The 22,406-nt window shown below is 38.5% G+C and overlaps 1 protein-coding gene across 4 annotated transcripts in view; it reads left to right on the top strand.

Moving 5' to 3' along the window:
- The window catches only part of LOC105458087, a 328,659-nt gene that overhangs the window by 70,932 nt on the left and 235,321 nt on the right, over positions 1-22,406 (top strand). The window contains exon 3 of one of the 4 annotated variants that reach the window (XM_011703156.1): positions 4,211-4,590. The exons of the other annotated variants lie outside the window; for them this stretch is intronic. Coding sequence (XP_011701458.1) covers positions 4,211-4,303 — 93 coding nt within the window. The 3' untranslated portion in view covers positions 4,304-4,590. Of the gene's footprint in view, positions 1-4,210; positions 4,591-22,406 lie in introns of those variants that run through there. 4 annotated transcript variants of the gene reach the window in all.

The raw sequence follows: 22,406 nt of genomic DNA, 5'->3' as shown, positions 1-22,406 counted from the left end.
TGACGATCGTTTCTTTTCGACAAGATTTTATATGCCGCTAATAATCTTATCTTTGTAATTCAGCAGCATGGATAAGATCATTTGTGCTGTCCATTATTATTTTTTATTTTTCGTTTTATTGCATACCTAATTTGCTTTTTTATGATTGCAATAAATATATGGCATTTTGATTTTATGAACTCGTTCTAATTACTTGCTCTAATGGTTCGTTATGCGAGTTGCTTTTGCAAAAGACTTTATCAGCGTTATGGATCGTCATATAAATATATGTAGGTATACAGCTATAGGTATTAGCGTGTGTCTTGTTTTAGTTTTTTTATTAGCGATTAGCATTTTTTTATTCGATTATTTGCAACGAATTCACTTTTTAATAGTTTGAGTTTCTTAATTTTTTCTTTGTATTTTATTGTGCATGAGATAAATATTGATAATTTTATAATAAATTTAAAATATTAAAATAAAATAATTATTTATTAGGAAATAATTATAAAAATTATAAAAAGGAATTGTTTTATTACGTATGTGTGCAAATATCGATTCTTTTGCGATAGCATTGCGACATATAATCGATACTGCTATATTGCCAAAGTTGAGAACACCACGAGTCATCGTTTTATTCTTTTGTCAGATAGACTTCATGAGGACGAAGCTAATCTCGTGTAAAGATTTAACGTCAACTGCAACTTTCTCACTCGCTAAGAACGCTTTCTCACTCCTTCGATGCCTTGTCAGTATCTTGTCTTGAAACTCTTATAAGAGGATCCTTCGGATAACGAAACCCGATGTATACTTTGGTAAATTTATAGGACTATTGACAACGAAATTTCTCTATGAATAGCAATAGACAGAAAGATGAAAACTTATAAAAGCCTCTCTTGAAATTTACGATATGCCTACTAGAATTTTACTTTTTTCTAATGAATAGATATCGTACATAAAAACGGCTTATATTATTTATGTATGGAATGATTTTCCGTGTATAGAACTGAAATAAGCTAAAATTTAGCTGAATACAAATCTGAAAATAATTTTGTTGGATTATTGAAATAATTATATTGGAAACTCAATATTGGTGAGCACTGCTGGAAAAAATTTTAATATTTTAATAATCAGTTTAAGTTTCAAATTTAATTATTTTGATTATTTAACAAAATTATTTTCTGATCTCTAGCCAGCTAAATTTTAGAATCTTTCAACAAAATCGCAATCTTTCCGCATGTAATAAAATAATAGAAATAAAAATTCGAAAATCCTTTAGTTTTTAGTATTTGTCAAGGGGGTAACCACTCAGAAAATATATATACACCTGGACTTCTGACTTCAAGACTCCACTGGACTTCACGGACTACACCGGAATTCATCGGTATACATCAGACTTCGTCTAGACTTTTATGGATATGGTTGCCACTTTTCGGGTCTTCGTCTGAAAACGCGCCGGCGAAATTTTTCAACCAAACTTCCAAACGAATTATATTAATGTTCGGACAAGGGCTTCCAAAAAACTCGATCAAAACTGATGATCTTTTTTTAATCATTGCAAAAGTGACGACCTTGACTACATTTTTATCGGATTACGTCGGACTTCAATGGACTTTACCGGATTGCGTCAAATTTCAACGGAATTCAACGGAATTCTAACTAGTTGTACACTGAAATTCAAGAGTGGTTACTCCCTTGGCACTTATCACTTCAAAGTTTTGTATTTATCTGTTCTTCTCATGACTCATCGGTGGAGATACTTCTCTGAAATAGTAAAATGCGCGGTAAAATTATTGTCTGTGAGTCAATAATTATCGTCCGTTAATTGTGTTAATAAGTGCAAATCTACAGAAATAAACATTCGATTGATACTTTCATGAGCTGGTCTCAATAATAAAGAGGCAGTCCGTTCGTGTTTCCTTGAAATTTTCCAACCTCTCCGCCTGCCGCTATACATCTAAAGTCTCGAAAGCGTTTTCACGCGGAATTGAACCCCGACGAGTGTGCAGCATCGCTTGGATCCCTTTCTTTTCACCGTTCCTCCTTACCTCCCTTTCTCGTGGAGCGCGACTTCCACCCTCCTCGCCCGCTCTATTCCTTATCACCCGAACCACCCTCCCGCGACTACCCCCCTCCTCTCGCCCGTCAAAGACTCCCTCTCGTTTCTCTCGGTCGTGCACCGTGGCGCCTGAATTGTCGCAGATTTTCTATGGGCACACTTCGTAGGCCACAGCCAAGAGGGGAAAACTCGCTCGGGGAAAGCCTGTTTATATTCGCAGTCGCACGCGACACGTGAGGAAAAATCGTGCGACTTTATCTCGTTCATTCGAGCCGGCCTAGCGCTTTTCCCTCCGTTGCATCCTCTACTATATTACATCTCATCGTCTGCCGTCTCACTCTCGCATCTTTCTGTTTTGCATACGAGCTGAAATATATCATTTTTCTCACTCTTTTCGCGGCTGCCTCTCTGTCGTCTCTTCTTGTGCTTTATTTCGTGCAGTTCACCCCGGTTCACGGTGTACTTAAGATACGGTCTTTCAACCTCGTGAATTTCCCATCACGGAAATTTATGCATACGAGTGCGTTGAATAATCATTTAACGAATCAAATCAGCTGTTTTGTATTTTATGTACATTCAGATTTTTCGCGAAAAGATCATATGCATATCGTTATTTTTGTTTTAAATTGCTACACGGAAAGAACAATTTTGTTGAATCCAGATTTGAAAATAATTTTTGTTTAATAATCAAAATAATTTTGTGCAAAAGTCAAAATGATTGCTAAAATATCAAAACGTTTTATAGCAATGCTTATCAGTTTTAACATTCCAACAAATTATTTTGATGATTCAACAAAAAATTATTTTCAAATCTTTAGCAAAATTTTTAGACCTTTCAACAAAATCGTTCTTTCCGTGTATTTACACTCGCGATAAAATATCAAAGTATACCAAATATTTGAAATTTAATTGAGCATTATTTTGTGACGTACAGAGAATTTGTGTGATCCACATTTTCTATTGCGAGTTAGCATTATATAAAGCTTATAAAGAGTTATTTATAAAAGTACACGAAAGTAGATTTTTGCCGAAATAGCAGGCAGGTATCTTGCATTAACGAATCGCAAACCGTTTAAAGTGTGAATGCGAAATGGATGCAGTGTAAACGCAACCATGCAGAAAATGGCTTTCTGAAATACGTATACTCCGTAATGAGGTTTACTCTCTTTCGGGATCTTGTTACTTAGTTTAAATTGCAAAGGAAATTACGTGGGATGTTCCATAAGTCATACATCGCCAGATCGATAAGTCTCTCCGTCAGTTTGATTGATCTATAGTCTGGATTCCAAAGTACCCGTTATTTTCATAATTAGCAACGCGCCATTCCTAATATGGAAATGTCTACTTGAAACCTTGGCGGAGAAATATACCTTGTTAGTTTCGTGTAATTTAGTAACACCATGTGCATTTGAAATGCTTTTGCACAGCATAAATTATGTTTTTGAGAGAGCAATGCGAATATTTGAATAGATGGAAGTTTTTAACTATTTGCGCACATATATTGATTAATTGCTGCTGATTTATTTGTTTGCATTGCACATTTTTATTTTTTTTATTAACACATAAACGGTTTATTTACTCTGAAGACATTTTTTGCCATAAAAATTATTGGAATAAATCTTCTAGTACGATGAAATTCTCGCGAAACTCGTTTAATACCGCTTTTAGTTTATGCATTTCTTTTTCATTTACAATCTGACGCCTATGCAGGTTTCTTAATTGGAAATTTATCTTTTGCTACAGCTTTTGCGTGTATCCACGTTATCGTGTAAAGAAATTAATAAAGATTATATGTATATATTATCTGTGCTAGCGTTTTATATAAATCTTTATGAAACGTTAGTTTTATTATAATTAACATTTTAAATTGCAATTTTATGTATAATATTATTGAATAAAATTTTCTATATTGATTAAAATAAAATAGTTAAAAGAAAAATAATGTTGTGATAAAATTATACTGCGCTTGGAGATATTAAATATGCATGCATGATCTATGCAAAAAGTCAAACAGAAAATAATTTATTTGTAGAATTTTAAGATTGGTATCTTTATTATTAAAAATTGACGATCAATTTAATTTGTGATATTCTAACTTCTATCAAAGTCTGCTTTGACCGAACAAAGACTCCTTTCTCGTATGAATAATCTATTTGTTTTTCTTTGTTCCAGGTGAGTAGCTTGGATATTTTTTGGGCGATGACTTTCGTCAGAGGTCAGTATTTTCAGCGAGTGTTTAAAATAGTAAGTGGATTAATGATTTAACATAAATTAAGCGTTAAATTAAGTCTTATGAGTTTTGGGCAGGGCTGCCGTGAGCGAGCTTGTGCTCCGGGTAAAAATAGTTTTTGTTCTACTTTTCTCTCGCGCGCATGTGTAGGTATGTCATAAAACTGCTAAAATTGACCGATTAATATCTGTTGAAGAAAGATTAAAAAAATGTATAACAGAAATTAGCTAATTATCAGATCTTCTTTGGATTATCGGATTCTGATAATATATGATAATATACGTTTCTGTTCTCGATAATTGTGGGTACAAACGGCGCTTTTGATGTACAATATGTATGTGGTACGATCATTAAATTTATAACATTACATATAACTATGAGAGTAAATCCTATAAATCAATAACCATGACTGTATTTACAAAAGCTTATTTGCAAGAATTTATATTGTCCTCTTTTAACGTTCCAAACGACAAAGGAAAAGTAAGAAAATTGCGAGAAAGAAAAATAAGTGAGAGAGAACGTGAAAAGAGAGATCTGCAACATTCTTGTATCTCTAATTACATTGTCGATTGACTCGAAATTACGACTCCGAGTGCCGGTCGCGCAATTAACGCGGGCGAGCACGGCGCGCGGCGCGGCGGGAAGGCGAGCACAAAAAATGTGCGGAGCCGCGGAAGTCGGGCTAATTAACTTTTAAATACGACACTTCGATCGCATCTGCCTTGATTTAAACTCCCGTTGCGTGCGCGGGAAAGGGATATGTTCTATAGGGACAGCCCCTCTGCTGTTTGCACGCACGTGCGAACGTATACCGCGTTCGCGATAAGCTCGTAACGCGCGGCTCGCGTAATTGCAACGCGCCTTTGACGCACCATCTGGATTTGCGATACGTCATTTAATTACTCCGGGCGCGCCCGTATATTAAGCGAATTCATCGAACGTCCTTCTCCCGTAACGTGGGAATATTGCGCGCTGCCGCTAACCGAACGCTTAACGAGCCGAAGGCACGTTAATTAAGCATTGCCGCGGCTAATGCAAATTCGCGCGCGGTTCCATTCGGCGGCAGCAGCGACCGCCGCGCGCCGCCGGGAGAATTATATCGGAAAATGGAGAAGCTCCGGAATTTCTAGGAATATATGCGATGATCGAGAAACTTGGCCAGAGTTGCGTCCGTTCCTTCGTCAGTTTCGTCCGTGGGGTGATTAATTAACGCCGAAGCGCGGCTCCCGCGAGATTTAAAGTGACACCTGCTTTTAAATGAAATATAACTCTTTCTTTTTTAAGTCGCTATATATATATATATATACATATTTATATATTAGCGCGATAATTTAATATACTTTTCTCTTAAATCTATTCAATATCTTTGAAATAATTTTATAAGTCAAACATTTTATCATGGCTCGCTCGAAATAACAATTTCATTAAAAACGTTAAACTTTGAAATATCCGTTATTTTCCGAAAAACGCGATTAAGTGAATTGCGATAATTTGAAATAACGTTACACGAAATTCGCGAAAAAAAATATAATTGGAAAAAATCATATTTTATATACGGAAGCACGATAGCTGTTAAAAAGCGATTAACAGTAACGATTCTTTCATCATTCTGCTTTTGCAAATCTTTTGGATATTAAATTCGACGCCTGTCTACTGTGCTATTAATTACCAAACAGATTATGTGGTTTAAGTTAATCCTCGTATTAATCAAATACCCCTTTAGAGCGTAATGTTTTCTTCGGAGGTGTCTAGCGTCGATCTTTTGTTCCCCGATGATAAATCGAGGATTCCGTTGCTACCATTCTATTAAACACGTCGCAAATAGCTGACATGCCGTCGTTAATTTCAACTCTTTTACGCGAAGCGTCTTGCGTTCAATTATTTAGTGAATAATCGAAACTCGAGTTTAACATAAATTAAGTTATTTTTATTTTAAACATAATCTAACGCCGCGAGCTGTAACATTTTTGCTAAATAAATTGATAATGATATGCTCGTCGGCATCCTCTAAATTATATTGGCGACAACAGCTCGTGTGTACTATAATTTCGTGTACTATAATTTTCCCGATATCCTTTTCATATTTATCCCACGCGACTCGACATAAATATCACTCTAGCTGACCGACAGGCGAGATATACGATATTGCTCGTAGGACGAGCGTAACCTGCGCGTGACTCGCCTTTGAAATTGTCCTAAATGACATCGCTTCCCATCACCGCTATCATCTTTTCTAGCATGTCTACGCGAATCACATTTCCGTCATTTCTATCATGTACAATTTGATCGAATTATTCTAATGGTGTTTATTCAGAATTATTTTAATATATCTTTGGTAGTAGGAACGCTTTGTTGGTAGATACACTTTGTTATCGTGATCTTCGCGTTGTGAAAACTATAATGTATATATATTGCAAGAGGATATATTTTTCCACCGTGGCGCATATTCAACGAAAGCGAATAATTGAAGAAGAGAGACTGGAGAACAACACCAATATAGTTCAGAATCACAGGGTTAAAACGGTAGCGATTAAGAAATGAACGAGGCGAGCGGAGGCCGATATTTTTGTTTTCCTCTATTCTCGCCAAACACCAAAAATGATCCCTGCAATTACGTTGTCGCGTCACGTCGCCCGCGGTTAAATGGTTAAACGGCAACGGTGCCCTGACCCCAGGCGGCGACCGACCGAGCACGCATTAATAATGTACCCCCCGTTCCATACCTTACGGCGCATCTTTTAATTAGCCCTCCCGCGGGAAACAATGGAGGCGCGGACAAGCACGGCGAAACGGAACGGTGTGGCGGCGGCTCGGTCGGATACAGAGCGTGCTCTCTCGTGCATATAATGACCCCCGACGACACGTCTTACTCGTATAATTCCAGGGCGTTGGAAAGGCGCGTATATAAATGGGAATCCGGGCGGCGACGCCGGGGTACCGTTCAATTATCCCAGGTCCTTTCTTCCCGCGAGCGGGAGCGAGCGGGCGAGAGCGCGAAATAACAATGCGGCGTAAGATAAACACGCGATAAGCGCTCCATCGGAACGAAATGAAACCGCGCCGCAACTTGCGGGGCAACGGCGGCGGCGCGGAGGAGAGACGATGCACACACAGCACACACAGCACCGCCACCGACTTTCCGTTTCCGTCTCTCGCTTCGGCCGGTTTTATTATCGGGCGTTCTATTTCGCGTTCTCGCATCACCCATCTCTCCCGTTCGCACTTTATTTGCCGTCGATGTCGCGTCTATCGTTTTCTGCGGCCGTATTCCCCGCCGCGCCGAACGTCGTATTCGCGCGGGGTATTCCCACCTATCCACACACAACCGCGACTACACTCCACCGACTTTCCGCCTTCTATTTGTCTTCGCCGGTGCTCGCGTTTAGTCTCGCGTATACGCTCCTCTAGGTCTTCCCGCCCTCCGTTTTCTTCCGGTTACCAATGGCGGTACTTTAGTATCAATCGAACTTGGTAGCGATTCCCATTGTCTCTCTCTCTCTTTCTCTCTCTTTCTCTTTCTCTCTCTCTCAGGTCCAACGCTTTCCGTTTGTTAAAACTTGGGCATCAGCCAGACCTGATAACGCGCCACATAATGCACCTGTGGACGTGTGTACGTCGATTACGATTTAGTTTCCGGAACGAATGGCATGAAATAAATTCCAGATGACCATTCGATAGCGATATGATGACATTCGATCGTTCTTTAATGCATACCTATTTATATGCAACGAGAAAGAAACAATATTGGAAAACAGAGTTCATTCTTTTTTTCCTCGCAGTAATATCAATTCGCTGGTATATAAAACTTTTATTCTCCCATTACGTCGAAGTATGACAAAAGATTTTTATATTTTCCCGCGCAACAAATATATTATTATGTTATAAGATAGATATCCATCCACCTTTTCACTTGTCGCGTAACGAGTTGCACCTCCATTATTCATGGTAATTCAAGCGCAGTCGTTCCCGTCGAGTTACCCAGATTAATCTTTTACATACGTTGCGAAGAGATCGCTCGGCGCCCTATGATTGTCGAATCAACGTTCACTGAAAGATTCACGCGATCTTTCACCTCGCATATTTTCTTCGCCAAAACGTCCCCGTCAGACGTCATTACGGCATCCGTTTATATCTCGCGCGGTTTGTGCGCAATAGCGAGAACGAATGAACAGATAATACCCGCCAGGAGCGAACCGGAGCCGCCGCATTCAAATTAGCCGGAACTAACGAGCAGGCGGAATGCGCACCCGACGGGACGGAGCGTGAAGGAGGGTGGGAGAGGGGAGTGGTGGGGAGGGAAGGGAAGAGGGGGAGGGCGAGCCGGCAAAGAAAGAGATGCATCGCAGATGCGTCATTTCGGTCGGTTCGCATTATGAAGAACGATCATCGGTTCGCAGTCCGGAGAGAATAGGGTCGTTATCCTTTAATTAGGCGAGCGGACACGCCGGACGCATCTGGAGAGGTTATGTCGCGAGCGCGACTGTATCGATCGGCGGACGCGTTTGATCATAATTAACGTCGCCGTGACGCCTGACGACGGGCGAAAGTATACATATAGCGACGATGTCGTGGCACAAGTTCGACGACTGTTACAATACGCTTGTCAATTCCAGCGTGTTTACCTACCTATTATTTCGTTCGATGCCCGCATCCGAAGAGCGAAATAAAATCGGCAGCGCGAATTGCTGTTTTTTTCCTTTTTTTCTTCTTTTTTTTCGCAAACACCGTTCCTTCCGTGTTTGTACGCGAATCAGAATGTTTCTTCGTTAGCTTCCAATCAAGAGACACGACCGGCGTCAAGAGGTACGGTTTTAGCTTCCTGTGCGTTGCTCGAGGTGGCGGGTTTACGCGGAAATTGAATTTCGCGTATTTCAAGTAGAGAGCCGCGCGGGTACTGCACGCTTTTGAAATTCGTCGCGTTCGATGCGACGCGCTGTATATGTTCGAGCGAATTCGGAGCGCGTCGCATTCATGTTGGTTTAAACACGCTCCCCTAAACTACGATATTTACACGGGCCCTGTGTTTGCGCAATATTTCCATGTGCCATTTTTACGGTTGATGGCGCGCGGACGCGTGCACGCTCGCCGAATATCGCTGTCGTTGTTGTCAGGCCGGAAAAAAAATTTGTAAGCGTATTTAATTGCGAATTTTAAGTGTGCGATCGTGACACGATTGGCCAACAGTTCACTGTAAATTCATAATGCGTTCGGTTGCACGTAAACACCGGAAATTATGCGCATATCGCGGTGCTCTATAAAAACGAATCGGGCTGCACAAAATCGTTTTTTATATTATTCATGATATTGCATCCAACGCATATATTCGACTATTTGGCCAATATGTGTATTTATATCATCATATACATACACATACACGTATATAATATACGTATATATACATATATTTGTATGTTATATAATATACAATACATTTCGGAGCCATTATTTTTAAATTTTGAATTCATAAATGAACGTACGTTTAATAAATATTTCTAACGTGATTTTAATAACGATTGCATTAAGCTCAATTCTATTCAAATATTCGCAGAAACTATTGAAAAGGTTAATCTAAAATGCATCATTTAATCTATATTTAAAAGGTATCATTTCGTTCTCTAGTAATTGCATTTATCGGATTTATTGTTTCAGAACGTTTTAATTTTCATTTTTTACAAAAGTAAATCGAATATTAACATGGAATATTTATATTTCATACTATAATATATTTGAACCAACGATAAATTTTAAGTGCATCCTAAATACTATTCGTTATAATTTATACGAAAATAATTTATCAATTATTTTAGAGATTATTTTTTTCAATATGTATCAACTTGTCGCAATATTGGGATTTTATTATATATATATATATATATATATATATATATATATCTGTGTGTGTCTATTTTATCCAAACGCTATCTTCTTCACGTAGACAATAGGATACGAATCTTCAATTCTCGAACGTCTCTCGCGCGCTCGTACCAGAAATCGCCGGAAGCTGCAGGTGTCTGTACTTCCGCTACAACGGAAAAATCCGGTGAAAAAGAATTCGGTCGGACGGAATCGAACGTCTAGGCCTCCCTCGGTGGAGACACTCGAAGATCTTCTTCGACGCCACCGCACCGCTACCGCCCTCCTTCGATAGTCGATGGACTCAGACAACCATCTATTCGCGGGCGTCTCATACCATCAGCATCTCGGGCCCAACCCATTTCCCATTCCTCGAGAGCCGCGGCGATGCACATTTCCCAGACGTGCCTCCGGTGCCGGCAGTCAAATGCCAATACGGCACTTATCCTCGAACTAAAGCCTCCCTCGTTCGCCAACACCGCCCGAGCCGAGCCGAGCTGCTACCACCACGCGCCTTCCCTATCCTCAACCACCACGCCCGTGCGAGGGCTTTTAAACCATTATGGGAAATGACGCATCGTGGGTCGTGCCGAGGAATTCTCCGGCCATATATTCACGATGTGTGTCTTCGAGAGCACTTCAACGTCGTTTATGGAGATGGATGCGTCGCGACCCGAGCTGAGAAAAGCGAGCGACGACCGATGTTGCGTGCGAGTTTATTTAGATCGTAAAATTGCATCATCCCGTTTAAGAGTTATTCGATAAGACGCAAGTATCCGCTATACTTATGTTCGTGGGATCGATGTTTTTGCTTGAAGATGATGTATCAACGAATTTCTCTCTTTCTTTTTTTTTTAATATCTATTAGGGTTTTAATTCAATACATTGCATCGTAAACACCATGTTTTTTGACCATGTATATGCGGCGTCTGATAGAAAAATCATTATTTAGCAGAATTGAGCGTAGGATGAATGAGTATCCGTCTACGAGATAACTATCGGGTGGGTAAACCGATCGGTGTTTGTCTGTCGGTGTTTGTCAGACTATGTTAAAGCTGATTGAAATGAGGGCGGATCCACGATGATGTTTTACTAGTGTCTTGCCTAGGATGGGTGCGGTCAGTGCCAACAAAGCGACACCCCAATGAGGCCACCGATTGCTTTGATGGGTGATGAGTTTATCCTGTAAAGGATCGATCGCTTTCTATTATATTCAAATGCAAGTCAAATGTTAAATTTCAGATTTGGACATTTACTCTGTATTTTTTTAATTAAAGCTTAATTTAAAGGATTTTAATTTCTTATGTATAAAATTGAAATTTCGTATCTTTGTAATCTTTTTTTGTGAGAGTGCTATAGTTAGATTAGGTTAAAATCTTTTTTTAATAAAAAAGAGAGATACGGAAACCCTAGGTAAGAGTACTTCTTAGTAAATTCCACTGAAACTTAAGGGAGGCACGTAAACGTTTCTCTGGTACGAGACATTTCCGTTTAGGAAGTGGGTGCTAGAGATTTAGTTTCCACTACCGTAAGAAAGAGAAAAGGATTTTTAAGTACTTGTTCGCTGCAAAGACTCGTGAGCCATCGGTGGAAACCGCAGGAAAGTGGAAATCGACATTGTAAAATCAGGGTATTTCCTTTTTAACTGAAATAGCTGGTATGAAATTTGTCACGGTAAAATCGAGATCTTACAGTGCATGTCTAAGTATATATTTATATAATTTTACATTCAGCAAATTCAGCATTTGTGTTTGATATCTTGATACTTTATCATCATAATCTTATCATCGTAATTCGGAAAAAAGCCATCAATCTTAATCTCAATTTAAAAAATTTTTTCCCTTGATTGAAAAAAATGAATCATAAATTAAACTTAAAATATAAATATATTTTATTATCTGAGAAAGAAATGTAGATACGTAATATTTTATATCAGTTTGAATCATATTTCTTGTAGTAGTATATTACAAATTTTCTTAATCCTTATTACTTGATCGTTTTTTCACCATTTAATGGTTTAATTTTTCAATATCAGTCGTTTTCTTCCAATCGCTTTGCGATCGCTCAAGCGGGACATGGCTTCGACGATCCACGTTCCCGTCGTCCCATGGCGCGCGTTCCCTTGCTCGCGATTCGGTTCTCGTTGCGCCGACTCTCATAGAAATCCTGCACACGTATCGGGCACGTATCCAGCCGGAATAATCGAGCGGGCGATTCCGTTCAGAAACGATCAGCGCAAGCAGAAGGTCCTCTTGACTCGAAACATGATTTCGAGGCGGGCAACAGTTTGTCGTGCAGTTCGCCGGGGACTGCCGCTTTTACGCGAGAGTGCTTTCGGAAACTATCCATCGACCTGTAACTCGCCGTATGTCCGCCGTGCCGGGGCGGGCGCAATCGAAGAATTTCAAGAAGGCTTCATTATACATCGATCGCCGACATAAAAACGTCGCGCGCCAATTTATGCACGATAGTCCATTGAGCCTAAGGGCGATTGTACCCTTTATTGCGAGCAAAAGATTCTCGCGTGTATGTCTTTCAAATATATAATCTTGTTACATATTACTCTCTTTTAAAAAAAATTCGAAGAATTACTTAATATCGTAATTTCCGATATTATTTGTCAGTGCGAATATAAAATAGTCCTGGCGTTACATTTTGTTTTTACATTCTATCTTCACGTGAAAGGTTTATAACGTAAGTGAAACATAAGCAACGTGAGATATTGCTTCGGAAGGAAAGCAAAATTCGGTTGCGGTGCGATGGATTTTCTATCGCGGACTTTCCGCCGCGCGCTGCAGGTTAGCTGGTTTCCCGATTATCCCTGGAGAAATACACGAGCGGGATACCGAGAGCAATTCCTGGATTGTTTATCTGGAAATTGTTGAAATTAAAGCAACGATATTCTTCTGCCTTATAATGGTACCTGACGAGTTTTCGCGTCGCTATCCCGGCGTTTTTCTCCCTCCGGACGGAATGAATTACCCTGGAGAACATTCGGGATACGCTTCCGCGGCATTTCGTAACTTTTTCAACTCTTGGAAGCGCAGATTAAAAGCAGTCTCGTTTCGAGACAATTGGTTTCAATCTCGCGGGTAAGATATCGTTTCGCAATTTATGATCAGAACGCACACAATTTTATCTTGCTAGAATTCAATCCGAGTTTTTAAAGTTCCAATACCAATTTTATATCACATATCTCTGTCTATATTTCATATTTTCTGTATATGACAGGACGAAAGTGGTATCGACGATATATTACAGGAAATAATGATTTTGCATTAAGAGATACAAGAAAATAAGGAAACCTTAAAATCTAAGAGTCGCTTTACGTGCTTTGTGTAAATTAATATCTGAATATATATATGCACGAATATATAAAATATACACATATCTGCGTGGTCAGCAATTTGAATCGCTTTGTCACGGCGCGAACGGGACCGTTCGATGCTATATAGGGGAGGGTAAGGACGATCTAGCTCTCACGAAGAGCGCGAATTCTCGCGATAATAGAGAAGGATGTCACGGTTGTCGCACGAGCTGCGTGTACTGGTGTCGTTATAAATCAGTTGCAGTCGCGCCCACGGCTTATCAGTCACGCCATATTCATACCGGCTCGTTCTGAGCCGGTGGCTTCGACCGGCCTGTTGTCCGCCCGCATCGTATCCGGCGTAACACGAATCACTAAAATGCCAAAGCATGCGACAAAGGTATATATGCCTCGTTCCACAGGTATCACATGGGAAGGAGTGAAATATTATTCTTAAGGAACTGAACTGTGAGAGCGTGTGCAGCGTGCAATTACGTTGGCCATTCCTTTTGTGCGATCATTGATCAAAACTGTTGTTGCCGGTACATTTAATTCATTCAAAGATAGTCGAGAATTACACGTAACATAAAGAGCAAAAATTGAAGCAGAATAATTTATTCTTTTAATTTTAATGTTCCTATATGACGTATTGTTTTATAAGCATGATTTGCAAAATGATTCTACGCTAGCAGTATTAATTTTATTATGAATATATTGGAAATTTAAATATATGTATGTCGCTGTTTTTCAAGAATCAAGAGGAATATTTGTAAAAAAATTTTTGACAATATTTTATATATGTACATACATCCATTAGATTAATATTCCTGTTATAGTAAAACGGATGCGTTTACCGTGCACCGCATTAGCTTCATGGAGGTCAACATGGATTTGACGGTAATACTCAATAATCGTCTAATCACGGATCGAAATATCCTGTCGTCTGCATAAATTACAGGCACGTCGGGCACAGCGCCGATAAATAATGCATTCTATAAGCGCATCCCCGCCGCGCAGCGCGTGCAATTTCCTGCGACTTTCCTCGATCAATGTTTCATGCGCGACATAACCGTAGCCGCTATCCATGACTTCCCGGCAATAGAGATCATCGATCTCTCCATGTTTCTGCCCCCCTTTCCCTCCCCTTCCCTCCGCCCGCCCGTGATGCATTTAAGCGTACATGCAAACGCACGTGCGTTTAAATTCCCCCCTCCCCCTTTCCCCGAACGACCGGAGGCCGGTTGCATTGTCTTACCTCCTCCGGCTGACCCTCGCGGGGTCATAGATCACGGGCTTCCTGGAGTAGCCCGTGGTATAAATCATCGGTCGCGCCGGTTAGCCTTAGCGAATTTATCGTCCGCATCCAAGGCACTTAATTTATCAACGGGACAACGAACGGCACGCAGCGAAGCGGCGCGACTCACTCGTCGCGAACACGTTTTTTCGTTCGCTTATACTGTGCGCGTCGCTTAAAGAGTGTGTGTGTGTGTGTGTGTGTGTGTGTGTGTAAACGAATAAACGCTACTGCGGAATTCTGTGCGGAATTTCGTTCCTCGCGTAGTTTACCTACGGTGATTTTTTCTATAGGTCAAAATTTATCGGGGGAAATGAAAGGAGACAGAGTACTTAATATCAAAATCTTTTACGGCTGATTCACCTTTGCTCCTCTTCCCTTTTCTCTTTCTCGATTTGTTCGCGTGCCTGAGCAAGGTAAGACGCATTTCGCATTTGACTTCGATACACGGATACTGGCGAACCTATACGTTTAGTATATAGATAGGGCAGAATCAGGACTCCCCGAGGACGAGAGCGGACAGGAGAAAGGGGGAGCGTGCAGAAATTGAAATTCAAAGTTACGACCGTATCCTGGAAAGCCTTGTCCGCATGCGTGTCTCTCATAGCCAAATGCAGCGCTCACATGCTGCTCTGTTCGGGAAAAATGAAATCCGGCTGGAGCCGCTATCGAACGCAATAAAAAAGCTCGTAACGAAAAGGGGCTCCACCTTTGTGTGTCCATGTTTCCTGTACAAGAATACTGTCATTGGGAATAATTTGCCTATCGCCGACATATAAAATTTTATTATTAACAATATTTTGCTCCCCAAAAATTTTATTATTTACAATAACACGCTCCCCTAAAATATTATTTTAATAAAACATCAGCACCAGTAATCGAAATTAAATTAATCAGCTCTGTTTATAAACTGGCTATATAAAAATAAGAAATATTAAATAAGGATAAATTTATTTAAACTCGAAAAGGTTAAATCAACAGTATGAAATTTATACATTATTTATGAAGAGCAATTTCTCTCTCTCTCTCTCTCTCTCTCTCTCTCTCTCTCTCTCTCTTCAGTAAAAATATCAGTAAAATAATTCTGTCTGGCAGTGCATTGAAGGGAAAAATGTTGCAGTATATAATGGTCATGTCTATATTACAGTAATCTATTTTCAGCGACTCTTTTTTCGGACTCTAATAAATCCGTCCTCTTATTCGTGCGCTTTCCTTCACATCAAATTAGATACCGTCGTATGAGAACTCTTTGAAAGCGATCGCGGAAAAGGCTCGGTCTTCTCTATCCCTTTACCTCTATACTGCTTTTATCGGCATCATCTAACGCGCTCGACTCGCCATAGAGTCAATTAGTTAATGGCCTGCGGACATTTACGTAATCTGTGCCACGGCACAAATGAAAATATCGCCGCTATATCCACGGATTTTTCCCGTTGATTAGTCTGCTGGAAAAAAAAGCGTACACAAAAATAGAAAGCCACGAAATGTGGAAATTAATTGAAATTAAGAGACAATGCGCTTTTGTGCAGGAGAAATCAATTGATTTTGACGCTCTTTCTGCTCGGTATAAAAACGACGCGAGAGAAAAGCGAATCGAGCCGATTTCTCGTTAATATACTTTTTTTCCACGGGATCAATGTGCATTCCGCGCGGCCACGATGGTGTCAATTAGTTAATGGCGAGCCCTACGTTTAGGTAAGCGCGGGTTACGTAAAATCGCGGCAATAGGAAAGCGCATCGTGAGTGTCGTGCCGGTCCATTAAGCATATTGCGCTGCCCCTACTTCGAAAGTCCTAAAAAGTGAAAAAAATCTCTCGACGGCGGTATAGAGGGGGATGATAGAAATAATACTAATAGCGGGAGCACATGTAGGGCCGCGCTTACCGAGCGCGCGGCACTTAAATTAAAGTCTCTTTTTTAGCCACATTATGTCGGCGCGCGAACTGTCACCTTCCCCGTAAATGGATTTCTAACAAAATGTAACATTTGAGTTTTATCGCAAAGAGCGTTACAGATATAAAAAATAGATAGTAAAGATATTGTAAAAGTAAAAAACGTTGAAATGAGGATAAAAATTAATAGAAATTTGAGATAAACTCGAAAAAGTGAAATCAGTACGTAATATCATATCAACAGCATTCAACAGCTGTATATATCTATAATAGCATTATAGCAGTACATTATTATTATATAATAGTATCAAAATAGTATTTATTCTTGTTACATGTTGCTACATTACTAAAATTTTATGTATACGTACAATACTTATTTATATTGTGTTTTTTAATCGCGTGCCGTGGAATTTACAATTATATTATTATAAAGGTTGCCCATATATGTTTTATATCCATTTTACTTACATACGAAATGAAAGCAGAATTTCTTATACATACACAAGTGCACTTAGCCCTCCATAACATCCGCACTCGGCGAACACGGTGCATTATTAATACTTAATTCGCGCGAAATGAGAAACGCCGAGTGCGCGGCATTAGTTGCCGAAACGACGATGCAATTATTTAAGAATCCATTCTTCAAGAACACACGTTCTCGAGAAGTACTCGATTATGTGGTACATTTTCGAGATTCTTATTTTAAAAGTTTTCTGTAATATTTCAAATATGCGTTTTAGAATCGCTTTATCGATAAGAAGATATATTGTACTCTCGTTTAAAACGCGCGTCATTATGTCTTTGCGATTCATCGCAAAGTATTAATATTTAAGAATATGCCAGATATGACTCAGTAATGTTTTAATCAAACCTTCATTCAGAGCAGATAATGTTATCATTGTTGTCATTGAATTCCATGCGAGATACTTTCCAGCGTCGTGTCATCATAGTTATTCAAATGTCGCCGCTTTGAACGGCATCTTTTAGATTGGTCCGCGAGACAAAACCAAGTATTTCCATTTGTTCTTCGCCGCTTTGATTTCCTCCTCTTTCTTTCGCCGAGGCCACTCGTCACTCGATTACAAGTGCTCTCGATTCGAGGGGATTTTAATTAAATGCTTTCCTGCTCAAAGGTCCACCGTTCCTAGGAATTCGTCCCCGTCCGTGCGCGATCAAGACAACCGAGATTTCGCGATCGGGACATTTGTTTTCCTGAGTAAACGAGAAAAGAATAGATCACTTCCGTCTTTCGGAACTTCCCAGATGGCCGATTAATCAAGACGCTTCCGAGCGGCAAAATTGCACGAAAGAAGTTTTCCATCTGAAGATTATTCAGGACTTCTCCGCGACTAATTGCTTGAAAAGCTAAAGATTGCTGGCTCTTTGTCTGTCAAACTTATGTCTGCGACGGGCATTTCAAAATGTCAATTTTAGATTATATAATTGAATCTTTAACTTAACATAGCTTTAAAAAGGAAAATTATATTACCATTGTATTTTGTAATCCGAATAAAATATTATCATATAAACACATCAAAAGTGGTTTTAGTTCTTTAAAATTTTGATTAATAATTACTAAACATAAATTGATTTAAAATTACAATATAAAGTTAATTTGATATAAACTTGCCTGGATATAATGATTAACATGTATTTTTGTTAATAATCTACTTTTGTTAATCCAATTAGCTGAATTTAAGCGAAAGTTTCTCCTCGAAATTCAGGGATAAACATAGCTTACGCGACATGTATTTGGGTACATTTAAACGGGCACATTAAAGCTAGCTCGAAAAACGGTGGGATTCTAGCGATGTATTTCGATGTCGTGGCTGATTTAACGTGAGATTAGCTTCGCCGAGAAATACGACTTTATTAATTGCACGTTAAATAATCCGAAAGATATTACGGTAACCGAGCACCGTAATTACTGCTAATTTGCATTTGTGAGCAACAATTAAACTTGACATACAACAATTGTGACATTATATATATTTGGCTACGTATTAATTGGTAAATTCATAAAATTAGAAGTCGAAAATTCGCAGCATTTTAACTTAAGATCTGTATTTTGCCCGTCATAGCGTGGTTGAGTTTTTAATCTTGTTGTTCTTAATGCGAGATAAAAAAGGTCTTTAAATTTGATTTATGTATGTTTTAGAGTCGCTGTTTTAAACTTCGTTATGATGTTAATACTTTGTGTAGAATTGAGTATATTTTATAAAAATTTATCTTTTTTTTAAGAGAATCCATGAATTACGATACAGTCGTTAAAAGATTATATAAATTAATTCCATAAAACAAATTAAAAGTGCAATATAGAGGTAAGATACCACAAAAGTGAATGTTAGTTTTATTTTATACGAAGAGTTAATTACACAAACCTGCGAAATTAGGAGTCCTAAAAATTTTAAAAGAAATAAGTAGCAGAATAGTGACTACCTAAGTAATTTTAGTCACCGAATCCGAATTCGCCAGCGAGAAATGTCTATCATGTCAAGTTTTTGAGAGAAATGTGGTAATATGGACCAAAAACAATGATTTTTGCCATTTTTAAGACTTTACTGTGAATACACATAAAGCGCTATTTTTTACCTTTACTAGCACTACAGACGTGCGCTTCGCGCGCGCTATTTAGCTTCACTGTTTACTTTTTACTATTACTTATTCATTAATCACACATCAACCTCAATGTACGTAACTATTAAAAATCAATGCAATGACAGCCGCTCACGAAGTGAGAGTACCGATAAGCGTCGCGGAAAAGAGCCAACAATAATTTCGAGAACAACGATACATTTCGAGTTCGACTTAACATGCCTTTTTTTAGATAGGAAATATCGACTTTGTGTATTCTTATACGATTTTTTTTCGTCGAATTATGAACTGTATTTGGCCCATATTACCTTACACATTTATCTCAAAAAGATGACATGATGGACACATTTTTCGCTGACGGATTTGGATTCGGCGACCAGAATTACTATTCGGGAAATCACTATTCTGCTACTTGTTTCTTTCAGGATCCTTAATTTCGCAAGTCTGTGTTATAGGCGACATCTTTTGCCGTAACTTTGGAGACATGCGGTCCCAGAACTCGAATTCACGCGAACTCCGGTCAATTTCTTACTTCCTCTTTTTGTCTCCGTGAATTTCAAAAATCTTTTTTCTTCAAAACAGACGAGTCTCTCAGGAGTTCTACGACATAACCATAAATAATCACGTTGAAAATGAACGCTACGCGTCACTTCGATATGCGGAACGTAACTCACGCCGCGCCACGTAAAAACGCCGGTCGTATATCACGCATGGCTATGCGTAACCAACTGCATAGACTCCGTGCGCGCTCGCAGAGTCGTTTACACTCTATACACCGGCAATTTTTTTTTCAAATCCACGTAAATTAAATTCCCATTATTTTCGTAATGGGCAGTTAATGCGACGTTAATGTTGTGACATTAACAGCTCGCGAGCTTAGAAGTGTTGACGCTTTCTAATAATACGCTATAGTGATCTTTACAACAGATATGCTCTATGCAATTATTACACGCTTCTTTTCTGGCTGATATGTGGCAAGTATTATATAATACCGTGTGTTATATATTGAGTTTATGATCGAGATTAGATAAACTGAGACCGAATTTGCGGAGGTTCTGAATTTCCTACTCTTATTATAGGTTTCTTATTTCTTTGTGAAAATTAAGGCGACGTTAACTAAAGGATATTTTACTTTGCCCGATTTATCATAAAGTATACGAAAGTTTCACTTAAGCGATAATTAAACTAGTTAATGCTATGCACAGTCGAGTAAATCTCTTTAATTTCACATTGTGCTCACTGACGATAGAGTTCTCCAAGATATTTGATAGCGTTGGCCAGATCGATAAGCGTCCATGCGCAAAATCCTTAAGCGACGCTCAAGAAATCGTAATAGCTACCGCCAGTGTTTAACGGTATATTTATGGGTGGAATCGACACCCCCCCCCCCTCTCCCTCTCGTGCTCATTCACGCTTCGCGAAATCTCACGGTCTCTTATAGTCCGTAGCTTTCACGCTATTTCCAGGACGAAATGAACCGAAATGGAAACGTCGTCAGTGGAAAAGTCGGTATTGATTTTCAACAATTTGTGATGGAGGATATATAAATTTAATAATATTTCATTTAAATTAATAGTAATATTTTATAATTATGACTTGTTAAAGATAACTATTAATTCGCGTATTCTTTTATCACACTTTTATCATTATCAATATTTTTTCAGTAATATTTTGGGAGAATGTAAATTAGATTTTTTCATGATTTATAGATTTTGTTTTCATCTACGAATGTTTTATAATTAGAAGTTTAAAATCTAATTAATAAATATAGGTATTATACTAGAACATGCGGATACAAAAAACTTAATGGATGTAAAATAGAAAGATAATTAAAAAGAAATAATACTCGCGCTGGTTTTATTTTTATGAATGTAGAAACTTCTTTTGTAAAACAATTATTTATGAGGTAAAAGAATAATGATGTAAACTTAATCATACGTCATAAAATTTCATAACTAATGTTTTAACGTTTCCACAATTTCTCAAGTAATCAAATGAATTGAAACGAAAATGACTTCTGACAACAATACTAATACAATACTGCTAACAATAATATAATTACGACTAAATTGTATGCACACCAAATGGAAAATGTCAGTTTTATACAAATTTTTAGTAAATTTATGAACTCTTTATTAATGAAACATGTTAGTAAACACGTTTTTTCAAATGTATTTTTAACAATTCTTTCGATTTTTTCATGATAGTTGCACAAATAGAAATTTACATATTTTAAACTTTGTCGAACGAATTTGATCAAAGTTGACTTGATTTAAGAAACTATCCATATGAAAATGTCGTAGCTTGGCAAATGTTCAGTATCAATTAATCTGGTTTCTTGAAATATTGCTTTTACGATGAATTTCGAATCCGAAATGGTAAATCGTGTGCGCAAACTGGAAACACGAGGACTCATTTGGATTGTCGAATGGCGATGGAAGAAATGTTCGATCGATTGCTACTCGGAAATGCGCCGAATCGTTTCCTCGGAGTTTCCGCGATAGGAAGGCTTTTAATTAACGTCAGTCCCCGTTGGCACCCGCTTTGATATCTATTTTGGAAGATACAAGGACTTACTTCAGCGTCCTGCTAAATCTATTCCTGTTCCCTCTCTCCTTTTAAGCGACTTCAATTCACTGCTTTACCGCCGGCACAGCAGATTGAATTTTACCATCTTTAGGCGCTAATTACCATTCTAGCGTCATCGTGCTTTCCGATATCCTGTCGGGCATTGCACCGGAGCGTTTCGACGTATTATGCTAATTGCAGATCATTATCTTAATTGCATTAAGCACACTGCTCACTTGTAATACATGCACGAGTCTTGAAACGAATCCCTTCTTAATCGAATCGTATTTTTATTACTTTTTATCATTGCAGCTTTCTCGTTAAAATTATATGTATTAAGAAAATTTTTTGAATAAGTATAAAACGTTTTATTTCTTTTTTTAAGGAAAAATAGAAAAACTACAAGATAGATACGATGTATAATTATTTGATATGCAATTATTACCTGCTATTTCTTTGACACTTAATCAAGTACACTCTAATTAATCAAGTAACACTTAATAAGTGAAAAGTTATTTTTGTTAAAAGGGGTCACTGCATAAACTCGTTATTTCCATCCTCTGTCCTAATTATCGGCTAATTATCGAATCTTACTTTCTGGAATACCTATTCTTTGAGAAAGTAAATTT

This window comes from Wasmannia auropunctata, unplaced genomic scaffold (genome assembly GCF_000956235.1).
Source record: "Wasmannia auropunctata unplaced genomic scaffold, wasmannia.A_1.0 LD334694.1, whole genome shotgun sequence".
Lineage (NCBI taxonomy): Eukaryota > Metazoa > Arthropoda > Insecta > Hymenoptera > Formicidae > Wasmannia > Wasmannia auropunctata.
This window is presented reverse-complemented; position numbering and strand designations above follow the sequence as displayed.